The following is an 18,667-nucleotide window of genomic DNA, read 5'->3' as shown; positions in this document are numbered from 1 at the left end:
CTGGCACTCGGGGCGGGGGGTGAGGGCTTAGAATCCTATTGCTTTTTATAGGAGGCCACCCAATCGAGATGGACAGTCCCGAAAGCAAGCAGAGAGGAGAGGCTGCCCCGTGTAACGTGACATGTAGTTAAAGCTCTTATTTTGAGAGAGTAGGTGGCTCTGAAAAGAGCCCTTGGGGTTGTAAATTAGGATGTTGGCTGCCAAGTAGATTACTTGGAGCTGGTGTACTTGGTGACCGCCTTGGTCCCCTCGGACACTGCGTGCTTGGCCAGTTCCCCGGGCAGCAGCAGACGCACAGCCGTCTGAATCTCCCGCGAGGTGATGGTGGAGCGTTTGTTATAATGAGCCAGGCGGGACGCCTCTCCGGCGATCCGCTCAAAGATGTCGTTGACGAAAGAGTTCATGATGCCCATCGCTTTGGAGGAGATGCCCGTGTCGGGGTGCACCTGCTTCAGCACCTTGTACACGTAGATGGAGTAGCTTTCCTTGCGGCTGCGCTTGCGCTTCTTTCCGTCTTTTTTCTGCGCCTTGGTGACAGCCTTCTTGGAACCCTTCTTAGGGGCAGGAGCGGACTTGGCGGGTTCAGGCATGTCGGGCAGTGACAGCGAGCTAAAAGAGTCGCGAGGAGAAACTAAACGCGGCTCTGTCTACCTAGTCTGTCGTACTTGTAGTGCGAGTATTCAAATGAGAGATTGGGAAGTTCTGACAGCTGATTGGATGAAACGTGTTAAGCCGTTTCGCCATTGGGAGGAGCGTATGCAAACGATGAGATGCCCGTTGTTCTTTCCCATTGGCTGGCTTCTGAAAGACTTTGAACCAATCGGACAGCGTCACTTAACCTACCGCTTGATAGTATAATAGGTCTTGCATTCTTTGGAACCGAGGGCAAAGCAAAGCAAAGCTCTTTTTTTTTCTCCTGATAGAAGTAACCTGTCTTTTAGTCATGTCTGGACGCGGAAAGCAAGGAGGCAAAGCCCGCGCTAAGGCAAAGTCTCGTTCTTCTCGGGCAGGTCTGCAGTTTCCCGTGGGTCGGGTGCACCGTTTGCTCCGCAAGGGCAACTACTCGGAGCGAGTAGGTGCGGGGGCCCCGGTTTACTTAGCAGCTGTCCTGGAGTACCTGACAGCCGAGATCCTGGAACTGGCTGGCAACGCGGCCCGTGACAACAAGAAGACGCGTATCATTCCGCGGCATCTTCAGCTGGCCATCCGCAACGACGAAGAGCTTAACAAGTTACTGGGCAAGGTGACCATCGCTCAGGGCGGCGTCCTGCCCAACATTCAGGCGGTGCTGTTGCCCAAGAAGACCGAGAGTCATCACAAGGCCAAGGGCAAGTGAAAAGGATCACCTGAGCAGCCACCCCGAGTAAAGGCTCTTTTCAGAGCCACCCAATTATCTCAAGGAAAAAAAGCTGTTAACGCAACGCGGCTGGTGGCAGTTTTCCTCAAAGAAAGGTTTCCGAGGAGCTTAGGATGTAGTGGGCAAAATGTATGTAAGAAAAAAAAAAAATTACGAGAGGAAGGGCCCCGTGAGGCCTTGGGTTGGACTTGGGGGGGGGGGGGGAAGTTTTCGTACGCAGGGAACTTGAATAAGCGACAAACGCTCAAGAATTGAATTAGGGACCCAAGTTCTCACAATACAAGTCGTCGAGCCAGCACTGCTGCGCTCTTCCTCTCTTCGAGGTGCAAGAAGCTGCCCCAAGAACCCTATAGGCGGACTGGCTTTACTGCAAAACCTGAAGCCCGATTCGCGGCTCCAGAAAACCCTGCCAACGCCTAGGCAGCACACGAGGACACTTACCAGGGGTACCATGTACCACGTTAACCCCACGCTGACCTGCGACCTATCCGGACACCCCATCCCACCCCACCCAAGCACGCCCTTTGCTTCATTCAGTACCGGGCCCCAAAGAGCAAGCAAGACCCAAGGGCGGTGTTGGTGCGTGTGCTCATAAGCCCTTTCTCCGAGACTGTGGGGTGGCTCTGAAAAGAGCCTTTGAGGCTTCTAAAAGCGGAGATTTTCCGAAGCGCCTTTAGTTCATTTTTTCTTTGGCGCTGCCTTCTTGGGCTTAGCGGCCTTCGGCTTAGCCCCCTTGGGCTTCACGAGTTTGGCCTTAGCAGGGCTCTTGGCCACTTTCTTCGTCTTCGCGGCCTTGGTCTTCTTGGGACTCTTGGTCGCCTTCTTGGCTCCCACCGCAGCCGGTTTCTTTAGTTTCTTGGGAGTCTTCTTCACATTCTTCTTGGCACCTGCCGCCCCGGCCGCCTTCTTGGTCTTCTTGGCCGCAGCGCTAGCGGGCTTCTTGGCCTTGGCCGCAGCAGTTTTCTTGGCCTTGGCTTTCCCGTCGCCGGCAGAAGCCTTCTTGTTGAGCTTGAAAGAACCGGAAGCACCGGTGCCTTTGGTCTGCACCAAAGTGCCTTTGCTCACCAAGCTCTTGAGCCCCAGCTTGATGCGGCTGTTGTTCTTCTCCACGTCGTAACCGGCGGCTGCCAGCGCCTTTTTCAGGGCGGCCAGAGACACGCCGCTGCGCTCTTTGGAGGCTTCCACCGCCTTAGTGATCAGCTCGGACACTGGGGGGCCGGCGGCCTTACGCCGGGCTCCGCCGGACCCCGCAGCCCTCTTAGCCTTCTTCTTCACCGGGGTCTTCTCAGCTGGCGCGGGAGCCGGAGCGGCCGGGGCAGCGGGGGCTGTCTCGGACATGGCTTTCTGCTCTGACTGCCTCCAAAACAGACAAGCAAAGGAAGACAGACCACCACGGTCTCTGTAGCTGAGACTGCTGGGCCTGGGACTATATATAGACAAGGGAGCCGTGCTGTGATTGGTGCGCTGTGCAACCCGCCTTCTCTGTCTCTTACAGCCACTCGACTCTCCTTCATGGTTGTGTTTCTTAGCCCGGAAAAAAAGGGGAAAATACAACAATTCCCGGCACGCCATCCAGCTATTTCTCTCCGAATCTGAAGCGACGAGATTCTGGGTTCGTCTGCCGCTCAGCTTCTTTCTGAAGCCTTAAATATTGCACTCGGAGCTTTTCCCGATCTCCCTAACTCTCCACAAAACTCAGCTCAGGTGGCGACAACTCCCTGTGTTTCCTGGAAATTCGAGAGTTGCCCTTTTACTCCCGATGGCCTTTCCTCCACAGTATACTTAAGCACACGCTGGACTTCTCTTTTATTCAAAAACGATAAACATTCCTTTCACATTTACATCGAAATCGCGTTTCTCGCTGAAGGAAATAGCACAGGCTCTTCCGCGATTTCGGCATAGGGATTCATGGGAAAGAGATGCAGCAGCAAGGAGGATTTTGCATCCAAGGCAGGCAGTTCCCTTCAAGACACAAGGGGCTTGGGAAGGTCCTTGGACCGCTAATTTCACCTAGTAAACTTTCACCTTTTCAGGTTCAAGCCGCTTGAGACCAGAGAAAGGCCTAGATGTTCATGGGGAAGGGGAGAGGATGCTGGGGTTGGGGGGAGGGCAGGAGAAAAGCCCGTAATTGAGCTGCTTCCTTATTTCCCTTTGATTCAACTCAAGAAAAAGAAAAAGAAAAATCACTGAATCTGGGAGTTGGGACGGAACCCAAAAACCACCCAACACAAACTGTACCAGGGCAGTAATTCTCACTGCTCAGTGACCAATAAGTGGCCATTTGCTAGGGGCAGGGGAGCCAGGGAACCCCTCTTCTTAGGACCCACAGAAGCATCCCTTTGCAACTAAGGATAGCTCTAAATGGTTAAGAAGATTTCCCTCCCCACAAAAGCCATCATCTGCCTCTCTGCAACCGAGCAAATGTAATTTACTCCTCCAAACCACCCTCTGAGGTCAAAGGAGGATGTAGGCAGCTAGCTATACCGTGTCACTGCCCTGTCCCATCTCCCTGGATGCTTCCCACCTGTCCTACTTTCTCACACACACACACACACACACACACACACACACACACACACACACACACATACACACACACACGTACGTCTTGAAACTAAGCTACTTTAGTTGGTCCAGGCACCTCCTTGACGATTTTCAGCTTCAACCCATCTAAAACTGTCACCCAGAACTGAGCACACGACTCCAGAAGTGGTCTAGATAGACCTCCTTAGCTTTTCTGGCTTCCATATCTCACGGTAAAGCCTCTTGAGCTTACTACGGTCCTCTCAAGCCCCCAGATCCTTTTCACAGGAACTGATGTCCAGCCAAGGCTTCCATTACCAATTTGTAAAATTGGTTTGGGGGTCCAAGTGTAGGAGAATTGTTATTTTCCTCTACTGAAGAGCACCTTATTCGTTTCACACTGCTGCTCTTGGCTGTCCCAGGCTTTTTGGATTCTGATGCTGCCACCCAACACATTAGCTAAATAGCTTTCCCTCATCTGAAAACCTTGGCTTCCTTGAATCTGTGCTTACAGCATCAGTGTCTTGGATCATCTTCTCTTTCTGGACCGTTGCTCAAAATAACCCCTATTCTGGGGTCCTTAAGTTTCATTCCCAGACACAATTCATTCTTGAACTTCAGCATTCCTGATGTTGTTCTCATACAACTCTAGCATTCTTTTGAATTCATTTGCCATTCTCTGCTGGATTCCATCTTCTGTACTTAAAAAACAAAATGATTGTTATCCTAAGCTCCTCATTAAGTTCCCTATGGGCGAATACTGCTCTTTTCTGACAACTTCCTCTTTTCCTACTCCTCCTCCTCCTCCTCCTTGTCCTCCTCCTCCTCCTCCTCCTCGTCCTCCTCGTCGTCGTCCTCCTCCTCCTCCTCCTCCTCCTTGTCCTCCTCCTCCTCCTCCTCCTCCTCGTCCTCCTCGTCCTCCTCCTCCTTCTCTTCTTCCTTCTCTTCTTCCTCCTCTTCCTCCGAATTAATTAGGCCTCTTCAGGGAGTATCTTCAGGAACTTCAACCTTGAGGGCTGCTCATTCCTTTTGCAATCTTTTCTCTCAAGAAATCCAAGACTCACATAAGACTGTGCCTGACTTTCCTCTCCCTTACTATCACCAGTTCTTGGGGTCCCAGTAGTATCCCCACGAAGGTGACCATTATTCCTCTTCCCTTCCCTGACCCCAATCTCCACAGCAACCACAGCAACTTCTTGGAGGGAGAAAAAGCATTTGCCCTTGTGGCTTCCATCACCTTTTCAAGAGTCAAATAACCATTAAAGGAAATCGAGAGATTATTGGTTGCTCTGATTTTGGTCAGAGGAACTGAACCCCAGCACTCTGTCACAATAATAGATAAGCTAGATGGTGGGAGGAGGCATCTGAGGGGGGGGGGGGGGAGAAAGGGTCAAAGAGTCAAAGGGCTACCCCTCCACCATCTCTGAACTCCCTTGGGCCGCTCCCTACCCCAACCCAATTTTTAAACCCATCTTTTAAAAAGTGAAAGCAACGATTGTATGCAAAAGGCGAGAAGGGGAAGGGAGGAGGGCACTGATGACAATCTTGGGATTTCAGAGATCCATTTGGATCCATCCATCGCAATATTGCCTTTGTTCCTATAGTCATGTTGAGCAATTTGTATGAGCAATTCCTAGGTGGTGTAATTAAATGACAATAGGCCAAGGGATGGCAAGGGCTTTTATTCGACAACTTTCTTACGGCAAAAATACCAGAAGTCAAAAAATCAGTCATAAACTCCCACTGCATCTCTCAAAAGCAGCAATGCAAAGCGTGCAAAACAGAAGCTCAAAGAGAGTACTATCACTTCAGAACTGAATGGAACTGAAGTGCCACGGCCTCCTTGAATCAAACAAGGAACATTTAAAAACCGGGAGAGTCAGGCGACATAAGGTTCCTCTTCCCCTCCTCTCAGCAAGGAACAAGCCGCAAATCAGCCCTCTTAGGGAGGAGCTTACTGCCTTTTTTCTCTCCCGCTCTCTCCTACGGCCTCTCTGCCCCTCCTCCTGGCCTCGTTCCTGTTCTCAAAGAGGTCCGGTGGCGGAATGGGCCGTTCTCTATATATACCGCGGCTGCCGGCGGTTAGGTATTGAGTTAGCTCGTCTTGACTACCCTCATCATGTCTGGTCGTGGCAAGGGAGGGAAAGGGCTTGGGAAAGGAGGTGCCAAGCGGCACAGAAAAGTGTTGCGCGATAACATCCAGGGCATCACTAAGCCTGCTATCCGCCGCTTGGCTCGCAGGGGTGGCGTTAAGCGTATCTCGGGACTCATCTATGAGGAGACCCGCGGAGTGCTCAAAGTCTTCCTGGAGAACGTGATCCGTGACGCCGTCACCTACACGGAGCACGCCAAGAGGAAGACTGTCACGGCCATGGACGTCGTCTATGCCCTTAAGCGCCAGGGCCGCACGCTCTACGGTTTCGGCGGTTAAGGCACTCCCGTCCGGCTTCCTGCACCTGCACGCCTACACACAAAAGGCCCTTTTCAGGGCCGCCCATCTCTTCACCAAAGAGTTGTGCTTGGTGGTCTTTCCACTCCTAATACCCAAGAGGGTCTTTCTAAAACCTAGCCGTCAGCCCTGCACGTCCTCCGCCGTAGTTGTGGAGGCTCTGCACTTCTGAAAACGGAGACAGAAGCTCTTCATGGTGGGCTAGGGACAGCGCGGTTGATGTATTGGTCGCGTTAGATGCTACCGCAACACCGTAATGCACAGGTAATAACAGCCAATCCTGCTGAGAGGCTTCTCATTCCCAGGGAAGAGGCGGGGTTGGCGTCGACTGATCTCAATTCGCAGATTGCATCCCCAATAGGTTTGTCATTTCATTCTTCAGCAACCGAACACCAGACATCGTAACAGTGCGCTACCCCAAGGCGGCACTCAATTTTATGAAACATCTACTTGAAATAGAACAGATGAAACAACACGAAGAACTATAGTTCTCCCGGTCAGGTACAGGAAGGTGACTTAACACTGGGCTTGGCCTACCCAATTTTACAGTAACAAGATGGACAATTAGGTTTCCTGCTTTTATATGGTTGATCTTAAGACAGTCAAGTGCCAGTTCCTGTTTTTTGGTACCTAGCCGGGGAATTTCCACTAGATGGCTTCAGAGGTTCCCTATCATGGACATCAAATTTAGTTGCAGACTTCTTATCAGTTACAAGACTTCATGCTTAGAAGAGGATGGTTATGGATTTTTAGAAAAGAAGTAGTACTAACCGGTCCAGGACCAGTGATTTCTAGAACTTGCCAATAGGGTTTATATGACTCAGACTTGTGTCAACGAATAAGTATTAAGAAAGATTTCTATCATCTATCTTCCAGAGAACTTAATTTTCTCTATTTTTTCCCTCAGTCTAGCTTTTCTAATAAAAATGATTACAATAAATCCATCTAATGACTGAACAAGTGATTCATTTTGTTTTAACCAGTTAAAAGTGGCTGAATCCATAAGCTGAAGCAATGAGTAAGGAATTATATTAACTTTTATGTATGTTCCTCTCTTATACATTCATAAGACCTACTAGGCTGGAACTAGAAGCTGGAGCCTGAGTCTGAGGGTTTATCCTCCAAGCAATAAGGGGCCACTGAAAATAAGTGATGTGCTCAAAGCCAAGCTTAAGCAGAATGACTTTCAAAAGCGCCTACAGCCATAAAGATAGTGCAAAAGATGTTGATATGATTTCTCTGGGAATCTGGGGCTATCTTTTATATTGCCTGGAACAAAATGCTGGCCACCTGCTTCTGATCTTTTGGTCACTCAAGGAAAGTCCTGAATATAAGTTCCTTTCCACTCAGCCCGACATCATTCAGTTGCTTTATTAGAACTACAGTTTTGCTCAATAGCAGACTATTCAGTCAGGAATCCTTCAGTACTGAAAAGGGTGAAAATTATATTTGTTGGGATTCATTTAAGATATTTGCATTCCGTGTTTTCACATGAACGTTTAAGAAATCCTATTGGATAAAATATGGTGAATCCTTTTAAATATAAAAGTAAAAATTGGATGTTTTACTTTCTAATTGACAAGATAACACAGACATATAACAGATCTGCAAATTCACCTCATGAGATTGCACAATAGGTTCTATTACCACTAAGTCTTACTTTTCCTTTTTCCTAAGAAACCTCTACTGCTCAATTTGCCATGCTAAAGCTCAGGAAAGTAAGCCAGCAAGGACTGTCAAGGCGTAGTCTGTTCCTCTCAGGAAAAGTTGTATTTACCTCTTGTGCCTGGTGCATGGTCTGTTTTCCTAGAGCAATTGCTTTGATGGATCAGGGCCAGAGTAAATATGAACCATTTTGGAATGATAGATTACCTTTTAACTAGGGCTCAAAATAACTGATACCTAGGCCTAAAATGTAAAATTCCTGCCAATCTCCATTTGCTAATGTCAAGCTGTTCAATAAGCTGTTAGGCCAAATGGTCAATAACAATATTTGTGCCACATTTTCCCTAAATTGTTCTGCCTCAGTTTCCCTGGTGCCAACTCCATTTTCTACTCATTAGAACTAAAATAATTAGGGCTGTGGAGATCTGACATTCCAGAAGACTCCAGATATTCTATCTCATATTCCTAATTGGCATTGTTTATATCTCTAAGTTTCAGACTTTCTGGCGCTAGTTGGACACCTTCTTAACTCCCAGTTAGTAAGAATTTATGATCCTATCCCCCAAACTGTCAGAACTGCTGCTCTCCAGAATTTGGACCCCACCCCCTGCCTTTGTTTAGCTACTCAAGCTTAGAGCCAAGGGTATATATTTCATGGACATTAGTTGCTGGATGCTTTGGACATCAGCCTGTGGATATCATGCCCCCAGCACAATCTCTCCCTCTCAGATATCCAAATAAAATATTAAAAATTCTCTAATCTCTATCTTGCCTCAGTTTGTCCTTCATTAAATATTTGGATTATTCTGTTACCTCGAAGGAGTAAGAGCCATCACAAAACCAAGGATCATAATAATAATGAGAACAATAATGATGATCTTATCAGATGATAAAATTTAAAGATCCATCTGTCTCCAATTACACAAAGACAAAACCTGCCTATTTTCTTTGGACAATTATGGTAAGCTCTATAGGAAGGTTTGCTCTTATTGTTATTATTATTAAGCTGCCTCTAGTGAACTACTAGATCCTTATGCTACACACTTCTTTCTGAATTTTTCTTTCCTTTCACCTATATTATCTATATCTATAAACTATATATGAGTACTCTTCATTATAGTTTTTGCTTTAGGTCACCATTTCCATTAAATTATATATTTTTTACCATCAAGAATTTCTTTGGGTCACCAAACATTGTCTAGGTAAATTAATAGACCTTTTTAAGATTACTAAATATTTCTTGTATATGTTGCTCTAGAACTCTGTTAAACACTTTCCTATAGTTTCATCTTCCTTTGTTTTGCAAAATACCCCAAAACACAAATAAAATCTTTTCACCAAATTTTCCATATCCAGATTAAAATTATATATCAGGTATATTACATATTATAAGCTAATTGCATAGTATTTTAACGTTAAGATATATTATTATTGTTGTCTATTAATGTTTAACACGATTATAGCAGTTACGTAACCAGCATATTATAAATTATATTAAATGTATACACAAAATATGCACATATATACATACATGTATACATATATATATAACTTTAATATAGGTGAGGAGAGTATTAATTTAAATTGGGCGAGGAGAAAAATACTTTCTTCATGTTTTGGGGCGCTTTGCCCAGTAAAGAAAAGAAAGTATAGGGAAGCATTTAAAGGAAAAAGAGTCCTGGAGCAATATCTGAAAGCAAAGAGAGCGAATGATTTCCCTACCCAAGAGTATGTGCAGGAGAAGGTTGGAAAGCGGGAAAAGAAAAACAAAAACAAAATCTTAAAGACAATTCTAACAGGTTCTGCTCAAAAAGGGTGGAGAGAATAAGTACCCAATTACGTTGAAGAACTACTTCAATCTAATGCCTGCAAAGTTGTTGAACTATCCAATCAGGTTGCTCTTGTCTCTATAAATAGGACGCAAAGCATTGCCCTTCCTATACTTCTCCACTTTTGGGGGGCTTTTTGTTTTTTTCGTTGGTTTTTGGCATTTTGCTTTTTCTGCTATGGCTCGTACCAAGCAAACTGCACGGAAGTCGACGGGTGGGAAAGCTCCCCGAAAACAGCTAGCTACTAAGGCAGCTCGCAAGAGCGCACCGGCTACCGGCGGCGTGAAGAAGCCTCACCGCTACCGGCCCGGTACTGTGGCTCTACGAGAGATCCGTCGCTACCAAAAGTCAACCGAGCTGCTGATCCGCAAGCTGCCCTTCCAGCGACTAGTCCGAGAAATCGCGCAAGACTTCAAGACTGATCTTCGTTTCCAGAGTTCGGCCGTGATGGCTTTGCAGGAGGCCAGCGAAGCCTACCTTGTGGGCCTTTTTGAGGACACTAATCTGTGTGCCATCCACGCCAAACGGGTGACAATTATGCCTAAGGACATCCAGCTGGCTCGCCGCATCCGCGGGGAGAGGGCCTAAAAGGCAATTCGGAAATCGTTTACTGATTCGCAATTTTAAAAGGCTCTTTTCAGAGCCGCCTACTTGATTTTAAGAAAGCTGTAATTTACTTAGAACGGCAACTTTTTTAGCATAGCCATTCCTGTTCCCACCTTTACTTTTGGGGCTTTTCAAAATAGTGGATGTGAAGTATTGTCAGATGACAACAGAAATGGCAGCAACTTAACTAAAACTGGCATAAGTCGTAGTACAATCCCAGTTAACACTACTCATCTCAACTAGTGACAAAGCAATTGGGAATAATGGACAAACCTTTATATTGGAATATAATTGCAGATGTTACAAGCACATACTGCTTTTGGAGTCTAATGTTACAGACTACAAGTATCTGTTAATTGCCTACTATATGCCAACTAAGAACAGTCCTTGGTCTTAAGGAGCTGGCAATTTCAAAGAAACAATATGAAGGTAATGATGTACTAAAAATAAACCAAACAGATCATATCGTGGTCTTTCAGAAGGGAGACACTTAAGATTAAGGATTGGAAAAGGATTTTCAAAATATGAAACTTTATGTGAGATAGAAGGAAACCAGGAATGCCAGAGTAGCGTTGAGGAGCTTCAGGCATGGGAACTTTTGATGAAAATGTACAGAGTTGGGATGTGTACAAGAAACAGGAAGAAAGCCAACATCACTTAATTACCAATTACATGGACTTATGAGATGACTGGAAATGTAGGAAGGGATTAATATATAACAGTCAAATATTTTTCATCAGTCCTCCAAAATCATGATCGATTAAGGAAGTGTATGGAATGGGAAGTGAGATGAAGAACTTACAGGGATGTGTGAATACTTTTTATCTTACTTCTTCTGTATCTCCCTATGATTTATGTGTGTGAATCTCTATTTACTTAAACCTAGATCACTTACAGGCACATTTACTTAAACTAAACTGGTGGTATTTATCAATGTCTGATACTGTCAATGTCCTATTATTTTAAACACTGTGTCAGTTTAGTTATCTTCTGATTGAAGGTTTTCTAAAAAGCAGGTAATTTCAGGCAAAACTGAAACATTCCATTTCCACCATCATATTTTTTTTTTAAGCAATATCCCATTAGGAGGTCTCTTCTCAGTGCTTTCTGATTTGTGTAATCTCTTGTAATAGAACCTATAAAAACGGAATGTCTTAACCCTCTGCCCTCCTGTTGTGAGCTCCTTTGTTCCTCAAGGCCTGGATTGCCTGCCACTCATGAGTTGCTATAATAAATAAAAATCTTTCCTGCTTTTTATTTTGAGTGAACTCTAAGTAGTAATTTTTTGGTAGGGTGTCTTTTTTGTGTGTCTCCCACACAGAAGGAAGGAAAGAAAACTGATTAATTTTAAGTCAAATTAAGAGACATAACTTTCTGGAATAAAGAGATAATACAAATGTACTCTTCTGGTCAGACTATATCTGGTCAATTTTGAGTAAAATAGGTTAGTAAAGACACTGATAAACTAGATTATACTCAAATAAGAAATCAATAGTTTAAGGACTTAAAAGTTCGTATAAGTCTGAATAGGAAAAGAAAATGTTTATTCTAGAGAAGACTCAGGTAGACTTAGCTATCTTTGAGTATGAGAAAGGCTATCATATGGAACTAGGAATATACTTTTTTTTTTTTTTTCCAAAGGCAAGAACTAGGAGCAATGAATGGAAATTTCAAATAAGCAAATTTAGATTACACAATGAAAAGCTTCCAAAAAATTAGAATAAACCCAACATGGAATCCATTTCCTTGGAAAGTAGTACATTGTCAGTCTTATTGAAGGTTCAAAGTAATGTTTGAATGATTGCAGTTGTGGTGGAAATTCTTTTAGAGAATATGAGTGGTATCAGATGGCCTTTAACTAAAAAGTTCTGTAATTCAATCAATGTCACTTCTCTGGGCCTTAGCTGTTTCATCTGTAAAATAAAGAGATTTAATTGGATGACTTTGAAATATATAGCATCCTACTCTAACTAAGTCTACAATCTGTGACATCTTTTGTCCTGATTCAAAATGTACAAATGCATCAAGCATTTGTAAGCAGATCATATATTTAATATGTTAATCATGAGTAATTTAAAGAAAAATACAGACAAGGGATGCTTAAAAAAAATTTCTTTGGTGTTCAATAGCTAGCTTATCAGTTGACTTATCAGTTCCCCAATTAATCATAATTTCCTAAAATCATAATACCATCATCCCTAAATATACAAATGAAGAGAGACAAAATGACTCACCCTAATTCACACAAGGTATCACTAGTTATTTCACTCCCTTCCCCTGTTCAGCATATACTATCTGCCATCTGGAATTAATATTAGAATCAAAATAATCATCATATAGAGGTTCTTAGTTTATTTCATTGCAGATTACTTAATAAGACTTACATATTTTCAGCAAAAATCCACAGCCCAGATTTGAGGCATACTGAATCAAAATTATGAGGTCTGAATATAATAAAACAGAATCCCTCTCCCATATTACAATCATTCAAATACTTTAACACAACTAAAATGACATCTTTTCAATCTTTATGCTAAGAAACCCTTTGGAATGATAGTGCCTTTAGGGAAACAATGAAATCAGTCACAGAAGAACGAAATAAGCACAACTATTTTAGAGCAGCTAGGTTGCACAAGAGCTGGTCCTGAAAGTAAAAGGACCTGAGTTCAAATGTAATATCAGCTACTTATTAGCTGTGTGACCCCTAGAAAGTTACTTGAGTTTCCTCCTCTATAAAATGAAGGTGTTGTGTCACAGATCCCTTTTATTGTCCTGACTCAATTTCCCTAAATTGTCTTGCCTCCGTTTCCCCAATTGTTCTGCCTCAATTTCCCTGAATTGTTCTGCTTTAATCCCCCTAGTTTACAACCTTTCTATTGATCATTAAGACTGATACAATTTAGGGTTAGTTACTCTAAAGTTATAAATTGTAAATGTATAAACTCAAGAGAAGGGAGAGTCTAGACTTCCTGGCTCCTAAATTCCTCCTAAGTCATCAAGAATTTATGGTCTTACCCCCTAACCTAGCAGAACAGGATTGATGGTCCCTGCTGAAGAGTCCCTCTCACCAAAATTTGGATTTCACCCCACTTTGTGAACCTGAGCTTGGAGCGTGTATATATTTCTTTGAGAACTCACAGTCGCTGGTGAATGCTTTGGACATCTGCCCTGGGGGCAACATGACCCCAGCACAATCTCTCAGAAATCCAAATAAGATTATTAAAAACTCTCTAATCTCTATCTTGCCTCAGTTTCTCTGGCATTACAAAGGTATTAATATTATCTTCCTCCCAGGGTTGTGAAGACCAAATGAGATCATTATAAAGTACTTATCACAGTTACTGGCACACAATATATCAATGTTAGTTGTCATTCTTGGTATTGGTGTTATTAGTATTATTTCCCATTTGTAAGGATACCACACAATAGAAAAATAGACAATCAAATTACCCTTCCAATAGACAGGAAATTTTAAGAAAAACATATGAACTAATCTAGATCATATCTAGCTAGACTGTGCAATTACAGCAGCCATACTTATAGGTATGCCAAAAGATAAAAAGTGTGCACAGGCTCCCTTTGAATATGTGAGGGACTCTAAAAAGAACTATAAGCTATAAGCGCCAATCTAACAGAAACTCAGAATGTTCACAAGGACATCAAAAAACGTCTTGTACTCTTAACAGTACAGTATCTAGTCTTCACTTTAAGACGTTAGATGGAAGGAAGCGCATTAAAAGGCTTCCTAGACTATTATGGAAGCTTGAGTGCTCTCTGGGTAAAACCCCTTCATTTTACATGTGAAATTGAGGTCCAAAATTAAGGGAGTTGTGCTGGATGACAACAGGAAACAAAGAATAAATGCATTCAAAAGCCTTGATCATCCCACCACACAATTCCATTTTTATTAAAAAACAATAAAACAATCAATGCAAATAATAACTAGATTTGGAAAAGTTTTCTTGCCCATAAATACACCGATCACCAACTTTTATTGTTGTTTTAAGAGATTAAACAAGTTCTTTGAAAATTAGGATAGCTTTCACTGTGTGAACGATTATTAGAAGTTTGCTGAGAACTGTTTTTCAATGGGATGTTTTGTTTGTGTGTGTGTGTGACAATTTTGGATCCCCAAACAGACATAACATTTGTTTTTTCTCTGACCCGAAGGAAAGGTTTGTAATAGGGCCAAAGTAGGATCTTCTGCAAAGCGTTCGAGTTAATAGTCAATTTCGTTAACTAAGACAATGGCTGCATCAGCTTCGTTACGAAAATTTTTAAAAATATTCATTTAGGGATTTCTTTTCTAGGGGCCTTCTTCTAGACAGCCTTCTTCCCGCCCTCTACTTTAAAAATTAGACTCATTCATTGGTTCTGTTCTATTCAAATAAGGGTTTGTGAAAGTCTAATGTTTAATTGGATTAAAAAAAAAAAACTACCCAAGTAGGAGGGACTATGTAAATGACTAGATTCTAGCTCTACTTTTCAATTGGTTTGTTCATCAAAAGATGTTTGCAACCAATCAAACAGCATTATTTTCTCTACCTCTTGAAGGTATAAGTGGCTACGCCATGGCTATCGAAAATTCTGTTTTGCAGTTACAAAGCGGACGTTTATCGTTTTCGAACTTTTTAGCAACGTTTAGCCACTTACTGTTTGAGTATGTCTGGTCGCGGAAAGCAGGGAGGTAAAGCTCGCGCCAAAGCTAAGACGCGTTCGTCTCGTGCTGGGCTGCAATTCCCAGTTGGCCGTGTGCATCGCTTACTTCGCAAGGGCAATTATTCCGAGCGGGTCGGGGCTGGAGCGCCGGTGTATTTGGCTGCGGTGCTGGAGTACCTCACAGCCGAAATCTTGGAATTGGCTGGTAATGCAGCCCGCGACAACAAGAAAACACGTATCATCCCGCGTCATCTTCAGCTAGCTATTCGCAACGACGAGGAGCTCAATAAGCTACTAGGTAAAGTTACTATTGCCCAGGGCGGCGTCCTGCCCAACATCCAGGCCGTGCTGCTGCCTAAGAAAACTGAGAGTCACCACAAAGCTAAGGGCAAGTAAGACTGCTGTAGAGATCCGTAGAACTCACCATTTTGAACCCAAAGGCTCTTTTCAGAGCCCCTCACCTGGACAAAGAGAGCCTGTGTACATTTCAGCTTAGAGCGATATCGTAAGGATAATTGTGCAACCCCTAGTCGGATTGGAAGGGGCTACGGGAAAACTTTATAACGATTACACATCCTCCTGCCTGATGTCCCACCCTAAAAGTAGCATAGACAATGGAACCGGACAGGATGTTTAGTTATACAGGCTTGCTCGTGTCTGATCCTGCTACGGGAATTTTCTTGTGAAAATGTAGTGGTTATTTGCTTCTTTACTTGATTCGGAACGGAGATTTGAATTCAAAAAGATATCTTAATGATTTTTAAGGCGCCGCACTTTGGCTGCTTCACCACCTTACCTGGGCTTCGGAAGGATGTTTAATATGAAGGGACTTCTTAACCCAGTTTGCTGCGAGTTGCTTTAGAAGGTCACAAATTCGGAAGTAGGCAAATATATATTCGAGCGCCCTTTTGACATTCACAGCACCATCTTAAAAAGGAAACAGCAAGTTTCGTAGCCCAAGTTTCCCGATTTCCAGATCTTTCATTTGCTAGGACTATGTGACCAAAGCTCCTGTGCTCTTAGAGCATATCAGACCTAATGACGTAGCTGAGCAGAGTTGGAAAGGTGACCCTCAGTTCGCAGTTACACTAACTTGTAGGTAATTGTTGCCAGTAGCCCCACGTCTCTCTGCCTGAGGTGGAAGTTCGGCTTTGGAAGAATTTTGCCTCAACCGCTCTGTCACTGGAGCTTTGGTCAGTGATACCCTTATCTCTCAGCAACAATTCACCTCTTTACTTGTACAGTCCTACCAGAAGCTGCCTTGTTAAGTCATTTCTCCTCTAAACATTTGCATCTCTAAAATTGATCCTTTGATACAAACCTTTTTTTAAAAATGTTGGGACGAAATTGATAAATGATCAAAGGATATGAACAGACAAAATTCTCAGATGAAGAAATTGAAACGATTTCTAGCCATATGAAAATATGCTCCAAGTCATTATTAATCAGAAATGCAAATTGTCAACTGAGATAACCACTACACACCTGTCAGATTGGCTAGAATGACAGGGAAAGATAATGTGCAATGTTGGAGGGAATGTGGGAAAACAGGGACACTGATACATTGTTGGTGGAATTGTGAATGGATCCAGCCATTCTGGAGAGCAATTTGGAACTATGCTCAAAAAGTTATCAAACTGTGCATACCCTTTGATCCAATAGTGCTACTACTGGGCTTATATCCCAAGAAAGCTTAAAGAAGGGAAAGGGACCTGTATGTGCAAGAATGTTTGTGGCAGCCCTCTTTGTAGTAGCCAGAAACTGGAAACTGAGTGGATGCCCATCAATTGAAAAATGGCTGAGTAAATTGTGATACATGAATATTATGGAATATTATTGTTCTGTAAGAAATGTCCAGCAGGAGTGAAATGAGCAGGACCAGAAGATCTTTATATACTTCAACAACAATACTATATAATGATCAATTCTGATGAACAAGGCCCTCTTCAACAATGAGATGAACCAAATCAGTTCCAATAGAGCAGTAATAAACTGAACCAGCTACACCCAGTGAAAGAACTCTAGAAGATGACTATGAACCACTACACAAAATTCCCAATCCCTCTATTTTTGTCCACCTGCATTTTGGATTTCCTTAACAGGCTAATTGTACACTATTTCAAAGTTCAATTCTTTTTGTACAGCAAAACACTGTTTGGACATGTGTACGTATATTGTATTTAATTTATACTTTTAACATATACTTTATTTAAACATATATTTTTAACATATTTAACAACCTGCTATGGTGGGGAGGGGAGGGAAGGAGGGAAAAAATTGGAACAAAAGGTTTGGCAATTCTCAGTGTTGTAAAATTACCCATGCATTTATCTGGTAAATAAAAACTATTTTAAAAAAGTTGAGAGGAAAAGTTGAAAGTTCAGATTCTATCGAAACATTCCAAAGTCATGCAGAGAAAACAAAAAATCTTGTTGCTTTGGATACATGGAGAAAAATTCAGCAAAGTATGGGAATTGGACATCAAGTTGTGTAACTGCCAGCTGAGGAAAATTCCCTTTACCAATGCATGTCAACTTTTCTGAAATTTATTATTTGCTCAGCATCACACAGGTAGGCCTGAGGGCATATTTGAACTCAGATCCTCCTGACTTAAGAGCTGCTGCTCTATCCACTACACCACTTAGCTGCTCCAAAATTTGTATTCTTAATAGTACAGATCTTTTGTTCAGCCTCACATGGCCACTCAGGAGTACAGATGTCGTGAACCTAAATCTGGGCTCAGAGATCAATTCTCTAGCCAAAGATAATGTCTCTTCTATGTAACACAAAAACAAGGATCATAATACTGGAGTTTTCTGTCTTGAAAAATTCCCATTCAAAAGTCTGTAAAACAATATTCCAATGTTCCCAATCCTGATTCAGAAAAATCACCATACTTGAAAGCCATTAAAACACTTATCAGGTGTATTTGTTTGAGAAAAACATAGTTGAGGAGGAAGAAAGTGGGAATATAGTATAATATAGGATGAAAAGATGTCTATTTCAGCCTCTGCAAAAGTAATGTTTTGTGTCCTAATTCTACCAATAATAAATTATATCACTTTGGGTAACTTTCTTGTTCAATACCACCAGTTTATTATAAGGAAACTAATGTACATTTCAGCCTTATATCTATATCTAAATCATTCTACAATGCCCTGTTGACCTAAATTTTGCATCATGTGCTACATAAACAGAAAAGTAGAATTTGAGTATTTTTGCCAGGGGGCAAATATTTTATACTTAGAAGACTAGATCTAAAAATAGTATTCTTTACATTGTAGTTGCTTAATGAATATTTATTATGGATACATGGGCTACATCAGAGAGTGTCAGAAATTTGCTCTCAGTGTACATGGGAAGTAGACACTTTGGTTTTGATATGTCCAGACTTGGAAAACATCTTTGATTCTGTAATGATGGATAAACTGAGGCAAGATAGAGATCAGAAAGTTTTTAATATTTTATTTGGATTTCTGAGAGGGAGAGATTTTCTGGGACCAAAGGATCCATTTTGGTCCTAAGGCTGATGTCTCAAAACATTCAGCAGCAGCAGTAGCAGCAAATATTGTAATGTTC

General features: G+C 42.6%; 6 protein-coding genes across 6 annotated transcripts; 4 read left to right on the top strand and 2 right to left on the bottom strand.

Annotated features, from left to right (window-relative positions):
- Positions 1 to 146: 146 nt before the first annotated feature.
- Positions 147 to 729, bottom strand: LOC141566867 (histone H2B type 2-E). The gene has a single exon (XM_074311992.1). It carries the CDS (start codon positions 588 to 590, stop codon positions 210 to 212), a length of 381 nt encoding a protein of 126 aa, XP_074168093.1. The 5' UTR covers positions 591 to 729; the 3' UTR covers positions 147 to 209.
- A 143-nt stretch (positions 730 to 872) lies between these two features.
- Positions 873 to 1,390, top strand: LOC141566862 (histone H2A type 1-like). The gene has a single exon (XM_074311986.1). It carries the CDS (start codon positions 944 to 946, stop codon positions 1,334 to 1,336), a length of 393 nt encoding a protein of 130 aa, XP_074168087.1. The 5' UTR covers positions 873 to 943; the 3' UTR covers positions 1,337 to 1,390.
- A 580-nt stretch (positions 1,391 to 1,970) lies between these two features.
- On the bottom strand, positions 1,971 to 2,771 carry LOC141566847 (histone H1.5-like). The gene has a single exon (XM_074311969.1). The coding sequence runs from the start codon at positions 2,693 to 2,695 to the stop codon at positions 2,036 to 2,038; it is 660 nt and encodes a 219-aa protein (XP_074168070.1). The 5' UTR covers positions 2,696 to 2,771; the 3' UTR covers positions 1,971 to 2,035.
- A 3,182-nt stretch (positions 2,772 to 5,953) lies between these two features.
- Positions 5,954 to 8,751, top strand: LOC141566871 (histone H4). The gene has a single exon (XM_074311996.1). The coding sequence runs from the start codon at positions 6,000 to 6,002 to the stop codon at positions 6,309 to 6,311; it is 312 nt and encodes a 103-aa protein (XP_074168097.1). The 5' UTR covers positions 5,954 to 5,999; the 3' UTR covers positions 6,312 to 8,751.
- A 1,172-nt stretch (positions 8,752 to 9,923) lies between these two features.
- LOC141566857 (histone H3) lies at positions 9,924 to 11,686 on the top strand. The gene has a single exon (XM_074311980.1). It carries the CDS (start codon positions 10,001 to 10,003, stop codon positions 10,409 to 10,411), a length of 411 nt encoding a protein of 136 aa, XP_074168081.1. The 5' UTR covers positions 9,924 to 10,000; the 3' UTR covers positions 10,412 to 11,686.
- A 3,322-nt stretch (positions 11,687 to 15,008) lies between these two features.
- LOC141566861 (histone H2A type 1-D) lies at positions 15,009 to 15,527 on the top strand. Its single transcript, XM_074311985.1, has one exon. It carries the CDS (start codon positions 15,092 to 15,094, stop codon positions 15,482 to 15,484), a length of 393 nt encoding a protein of 130 aa, XP_074168086.1. The 5' UTR covers positions 15,009 to 15,091; the 3' UTR covers positions 15,485 to 15,527.
- The last annotated feature ends 3,140 nt before the right edge of the window (positions 15,528 to 18,667 follow it).

Source organism: Sminthopsis crassicaudata, chromosome 4, assembly GCF_048593235.1.
Source record: "Sminthopsis crassicaudata isolate SCR6 chromosome 4, ASM4859323v1, whole genome shotgun sequence".
Classification (NCBI taxonomy): Eukaryota; Metazoa; Chordata; class Mammalia; order Dasyuromorphia; family Dasyuridae; genus Sminthopsis; species Sminthopsis crassicaudata.
This window is presented reverse-complemented; position numbering and strand designations above follow the sequence as displayed.

What these genes read in the sequence shown, in the direction of transcription:
- LOC141566867 (XM_074311992.1), bottom strand. Translation starts at nt 590, where the DNA reads ATGCCTGAACCCGCCAAGTCCGCTCCTGCCCCTAAGAAGGGTTCCAAG.
- LOC141566847 (XM_074311969.1), bottom strand. Translation starts at nt 2,695, where the DNA reads ATGTCCGAGACAGCCCCCGCTGCCCCGGCCGCTCCGGCTCCCGCGCCA.
- LOC141566862 (XM_074311986.1), top strand. Translation starts at nt 944, where the DNA reads ATGTCTGGACGCGGAAAGCAAGGAGGCAAAGCCCGCGCTAAGGCAAAG.
- LOC141566857 (XM_074311980.1), top strand. Translation starts at nt 10,001, where the DNA reads ATGGCTCGTACCAAGCAAACTGCACGGAAGTCGACGGGTGGGAAAGCT.
- LOC141566861 (XM_074311985.1), top strand. Translation starts at nt 15,092, where the DNA reads ATGTCTGGTCGCGGAAAGCAGGGAGGTAAAGCTCGCGCCAAAGCTAAG.
- LOC141566871 (XM_074311996.1), top strand. Translation starts at nt 6,000, where the DNA reads ATGTCTGGTCGTGGCAAGGGAGGGAAAGGGCTTGGGAAAGGAGGTGCC.